Source organism: Alligator sinensis, unplaced genomic scaffold (genome assembly GCF_000455745.1).
Source record: "Alligator sinensis unplaced genomic scaffold, ASM45574v1 scaffold1190_1, whole genome shotgun sequence".
Taxonomy (NCBI): Eukaryota; Metazoa; Chordata; order Crocodylia; family Alligatoridae; genus Alligator; species Alligator sinensis.
In genome coordinates this window covers 439,650-445,807 of record NW_005842969.1, presented here as the reverse complement: position 1 = coordinate 445,807, position 6,158 = coordinate 439,650, and the positions used below count along the sequence as shown (strand labels likewise).

The window sequence follows — 6,158 nt, the reverse complement described above, 5'->3', positions numbered from 1 at the left end:
TCCTTTTGTTGCAGACCCAGTGCACACGCTGTCCAGCGAGAGGGACCACGCCAAGGTCGCCGGGCGAGCCCGCCTCGGCTACGCCCAGCTGGTAGGAGCCGCCCCCGCCGGACACCGCCCGCCCGCCCGGCCCCTAGAAACGGGGCGGGAAGGGACGGGATGGGACTGGGACCGCAGGCGCGCATGTAGTGCAGTGCTCCTCGCCCCGGGCTCCCACCCAAAGTGGGTTGCAAGAGTATAGGGAAGGGTCAGGAACACACTTTGAAAATGGATTCTGCTTTAAAGGACAAAAGCGTGGGAAACCGGGGCTTCTCCTTTGCAGGGGGCAGAGCTCTAGCCTGGGGCAGCTGCTTGGGGCCCCCATACTGGGGGCTCGGGCCACCAGTGTTTATGAATGGGTCCTAGTACCAGAAAAGGTTGCGAGCCCCTGCTCTAGTCCAGCCCCCTGCTCGGGGCAGGACCAGCCTCAACTAGATCATCCCAGCCAATGCTTTATCTAGCCGGGACTTAAAACCCTCCAAGGATGGAGACAGTCACAGAATAACCTTCCCCTAAAGAAAACTTCTTTGTGAACTTCATTTAGTGATAGAATTGTAGAAAATGAGGGTTGGACTAGATGACCTCCTGAGGTCCCTCCCAACCCCCTGCTCAAAGTAGGACCAGCCCTGGCTAGATCATCCCAGCCAAGGCTTTGTCTACCCAGGTCTTAAAAGCCTCCAAGGATGGAGCTTCCACCACCTCTCTGGGTAACCTGTGCCAGTGCTTCACCACCTTTCTAGTGAGCAGATTCGTCCTAATATCCAACCTAAACTTCCCTTGCTGCAACTTGAGTCCATTGCTCTTTGTTCTGTCATCTGACCACTGAAAACAGTCCAGCTCCATCCTCTTTGGACCTGCCCTGCAGGTAGTTGAAGGCTGCTATTATGTTGAAAGAGAGAGACAAAGATATCCCCCTTTCATTATCCTTGAGCAATCCCAACCCCAAGCCTTTTCCCGCCATCAGTGCAAGCTGCTGAGCCAGAGTTCACAGAAGTTTAGGGCTGGAAGGAACCTCATGAGATCATCGGTCCAGCCCTCCTGCTCTGGGCAGGAAAGACAACTGGGGTCAAATAACCCCAGCAAGGTGTGCGTTCAGTCCGCTTTTAAAGATCTCCAGAGGGGGTGGTGCAGGCACCTACCCTGGGAGTCTGTTCCAGAGTCTGGTCATATATGTCCTTCTTGTGTGGTTCTTGTCCTTGTGCCCACGCCTTAGTGGCAGAGTTCATCCTTACTTCTCACGAGCCCGGGCTGACTACTAGCAGCTGGGAAGCAAAGAGTTATTTGTCCATCTCCGGCTCCTTAAGTGACATATTATTAGGTGCAAGTGAAGGGGAAAAAGTTGCGTCAGCACTTGTAGACACATCACACTGTTCCAACTATTAGTCAACTCCATGTTTCCAGGCTCACTTTTAGAAGACAAAACGCTCCAAACAGCTTTTGTCTCCAAAAATAAGTCAATAACTACAGATAAAGACCTTGAACTGTTCTTGCTCTCACATAATCCCACAAAAGACATACATAACCAAGGAAAAGATCCAGAGGGTTAAAGACACTAACAATATTGAAAGAAAAAATTATTAGGGGGCGGGGGCAAGGGAGAGGAAAGAGAGATTTGGCCTTTCTATTGCATGCATTAAAATACTGTGAGTGCAAATGTTAGGATTATCAGGCCCCCCCCCAAAATAGATCAACTTTATATGCATAGATCAATTCCAAGTGTGATTCTTCTGGTTCTTTTTATTTTTGCAGGGAGTAGGGGAAGGAGATTGACTTATCAGAATAGGACAATACTTGAGATAATTTTAAATGAGCCAGGTGGGCCCCAATAGTAGGGCAGCCTATGGTAGCACAAGGTTGTGCAAAACACCCTTGTAGATATCTTTGTTAGCCCTCTCTGAGCTCTGTGCCTCCATAGGCACACTGCTTTCAGTGCTTGACCAGACTTGTTTAAAGCTAATACAGATGTATCTGCACGAGCTGCAGTTTCTTATATGAAAGTAGAAGGTAGGGTAGATTTGAACCTTATAGCCCAGGGATGGGCAGTTATTTCGGGCGGAGGGCCGCTTACTGAGTTTTGGCAAGCCATCGAGGGACACATGATAGGCAGATGGGGCAGACAAATATTAATATTCTAATTTTTTTAGGGGCCCCGCAGGCCAGATAGAATGGCCTGGCAGGCCACATCCAGCCCCTGGGCCACATTTTGCCCATCCCTGTTATAGCTTAAGATACATATCTATGTAGTGGGATTCACTGCTAGCAGCAGGAGTTGCACCTCCTTGTGGCCACTCTAATCCTGTTGCTTATACTCGTATCCCTGGGTACCCATGTTTGTCCTCACCTGCCATACCTTTGATGTTCTTATACTTTGGGGACACATCTACATCTGCAGTTAGTGTACCTCAATAAACTCAGGCACAGTTTGCACTGGAGTCAGCTGCTCCTTTGAGCAGCATCTTCACATATGCCTAGGACCACAGCAGTTTGAGTAGGGGTGGAGCAGCCCTAGGCTGGCAGTAAGCTCAGGGGACATCTCCAGGCTTCAGGTCACAGTGTCAGACAGCAGAGGAGCTGACTGGGGCACAAGGGTGCCCAAAGAGCCTTGTGGCTTGGCAGCAGGCAGGGTCTGGCCCCCTGCTGCTTGAGCTAATCAGGCATAATTTATACCCAACTCAGTATTTACATGTGCATTTAGGCGCAGTTATTTTCACCACTGTAAAATAGTACTGTCCCTGACTATCTTATGGCAACAAAAATTAGGTTGCTGCTGTGTAATAGCATCTCACACACACACTGTGAGGCTTTACACTACAGCAAGTTAGGACTGCTGCACAGTTAAGCGCATATGTAGATGCACCCTGGGAGTTTAGCTCCCAAGAACCAGAGTGCAGTCCTGGGTGTCCTGCTCTGCATAGTCTTTCAGGGTTCTTGCACTTCTACCCAATCTCTTGGGGCACTGAAAGCCTGTTCACCATTTACTGCTCACCATTTGCTTGGTTTACTGCCAATCCAGCAGTAAACTAGGTCCTTCTGGGGCATCTTCAGTGGCTCCCTTTTCTCTCCTTCAGCCACTCCCATGCTTCACAGCTCACAAAATGCAATGAGCAATACTCAACTATAGTTACATTGCAACTGGGGAGCCTTTCTAAAAACCTTTCCCAGACTCCTTAATCCTGCTGGCTCCTACCAGCTTCGACCCTATTGGGCTACACACAGTTCCCCCACCAATCTGTGGTACTGCTTCTGTACTTCGTGCACAGGGAGCTCCTTCAATTAGTGCCGTCAGTCTCCAATTCCCTACAGAGCTCCCAGCTATAAACTCCTTTCTCCACTCTGTCCAAGTCAGACTGCTATCTCTGCCTCAGGTACAGGGATTATATAACCCCTGTCTCCTCCTCCTAAACTGAAGCCATCCCAGCAGGCCATTATCAAATTAGCTGCCAGCTGTCCACTAGCTGCTCTGCAGCTTTCTACCTCTACTGCCTAGCCTTATTTTCAGTAACAGGGCTTGACCCCTGTTACAATATATTATCTATATCACAAACTTTTGTGGGCTAAAGCTCACTTCATCAGATGCTGAGTGAGTGACAGCATCTGATGAAGTGAGCTTCAGTCCAAGAAAGCTTGTGCTATATACATACATACATACATACATACGTATGTATGTACGTATGTACGTACACACACATAGTTTGTATGTCAGTAAGGTACAAACCTACCCTGCCTTCTCCTTGACTTTAGACTAACATGGCTAACAATATTTGCCATCCAGTTAGAATGCCAAAGAGGAGGGGATATGTTGCAATTATACAAGGAATAAGATGTCGATCAAGGCTTTTTGATTTTGTCCTTCTGGGTTTAGGAAGACTGTACCCTGAATGAGCCTGCTAGCAGGATTCTGTTCTCTGGAGTACAGTCTTGTTAATGTAAGCTGACATCCTCCATGCAACATTTCAGTAGTGGAGTTAATAAAGCTTTTGAAAGCAAGTTTCATGGATTGCCACTATCCTACTTACCCTAAACCCTGATCATCTGAAACTTTTGGATGTCCTCTAAAACAGTGTTTCTCAACTGGTGGGATGCGAAGGTCATGTAGTTGGGACATCAACTCATTGCCTGACTGAAACTGAAAAAATCAGTTGTTTGCACTTCAAATAGATGAATCAAGAGATCTCTCAAACAGTGCAATTTTGTGGGGTTTTGTTTTTATTGTGGTGGGACCAAGGTTTTTTGACAAAATGGTTGGTGGCACGTAAGGTGCAAAAGGTTGAGAACTGCTGCTCTAAAACTCTGCTAAAGATTTATACTACAATGAATTCCCTTCTGTTCATAACATTAGACCAGGGGTGGGCAAAATGCAGCCCATGGGCTGGATGTGGCCCGCCAGGCCATTCTATCTGGCCCACGGGGCCCCTAAAAAATTTATGAAATTAATATTTATCTGCCCCTGCCTGCCTGTCAGGTGGCCCTCGATGGCTTGCCAAAACTCTGTAAGCGGCCCTCCGCCCAAAATAATTGCCCACCCCTGCATTAGACTGATAATTATTAAAATGGAAATAGATCTTTTTCTCCAAAAGGAACGACATAACATCCACATTACTTTTAAAACCAAAGCCCTAAACTAAGCATGTAAATCAAGCTACACCATGAATAATAGGAAGATATACAAGGCCCGGTTAACATAATTGAGGATCTAATGCTCTGAGACATATTTATTCCCACAGCACTTCTGTGAGGTAGACAAGTGCAAGTAGCCCTATCATACCCAAGGAACTGAGGCAAAAAGAAACAAAAGCTCATATCCTTAACGGCATGTAGGCACCTTACATTGGTTTCACTGCAAATCCTAAAAGAACATTAAATATCAAACTGCCTCAGATGATCTGGGTGTAAGCAACTCATGCAGGGTCATGTAGTACCCTATAGCACAGCAACTGCATAACACTTGAGGCTAGATAGAATAAATCAGGGGCGAGCAATTATTTCAGGCAGAGGGCCGCTTACCCAGTTTTGGCAGGCTGTCAAGGGCCACATGGGTAGCCCCGCCCCTTGACAGGTGCCCTTCCCCCTGGTCACCATCTAGGGACCAGTGTCCCAATGTCTTGGGCCCCAGCACCGGTGGGGCCCAAAGCAGGGCACAGGTTGGGCTGCACCAGCAGGCAGAGGGGGGAGCTGGCCCAGCTCCGTTGAGCCCCTGCTGGCTGGGATCCCGTGCTCCTGCCACCCTGCTCTGGGCCCCGCTGGCAGTGGCCCCAGGACACAGGTGCGGGCCCCATGCTCCCGTTGGCTCCCCACCCACTCACTCCCAGTGTCCTGCCAGCCCTGTGGTACAAGCGGGGGGCAGCGCACAGCCCCGACCCCCTGCTCGCTGGCAGGGAAGAAGCTGGGGCTGAGCACAGGGAAAAGTGGCCCCTTGCCTGCCCCTTGGCCGGTGCTCCCTGCTGCAGCCCATGCGGGGCTATCTGGAGCAGACACAGGCAGCCCCACGTGGGCTGCAAGCGGCTACAGCATGGGGCAAATGAGGGGCCGCATTTCCCCGCACTCAGCACCAGCTTGTAACCTGGCCCTGCTGCCAGCCTGGGCCCTGCACCGGCTCCAGGCTCACCCATCGAGGCTGCGTGCGGCGGCAGCAACTGTGGGCCCCTGGCTTGCCATGCTGAGCAGTGTTGGCTGCTGCCGCCTGCCCAGAGCTCATGTGCTGGGCAGCCCACAGGCAGTGGTGGCAAACACTGCCTGGTGAGGCAAACGGGGTGGGGGCCACAGCTGCTGTCGCTGTGCACAGCCCCGGTGGGCAAGCCCAGAGCCAGTATGGGGCCCTGGCTGGCAGTGGGGCCAGGTTACAAGGTGGTGCTGAGTGCGGTGGGGAAAAGCGGTCCCTCGCTCACCCTGTGCCCAGCGCCCCATGCTGCAGCCACTCACAGCCCACCTGGGACTGCCTGTACCTGCTCAGGACAGCCCTGTACGGGCTGCGAGCAGCTGCAGCAAGGAGCCCCGGCCACGGAACAGGCAGTGGGCTGCTTTCCTCTGCACTGGGAAGGAGCAGGGAAGGAGCCCAGGGAAAAGCTGAGCACAGGGCGGGGAAAAGCAGCCCCTCGCCTTCCCCACGGCCCGCGCCCCCC

General features: G+C 51.1%; 1 protein-coding gene across 1 annotated transcript in view; it reads left to right on the top strand.

The window, feature by feature from the left end:
- Window positions 1–4: 4 nt before the first annotated feature.
- Window positions 5–6,158, top strand: part of MAATS1 (MYCBP associated and testis expressed 1) — a gene marked incomplete at its 5' end in the record, with an annotated part of 51,455 nt that continues 45,301 nt past the window's right edge. The window contains one exon of the mRNA XM_025192827.1: window positions 5–91. Coding sequence (XP_025048612.1) covers window positions 5–91 — 87 coding nt within the window. The remainder of the gene's footprint in view (window positions 92–6,158) is intronic.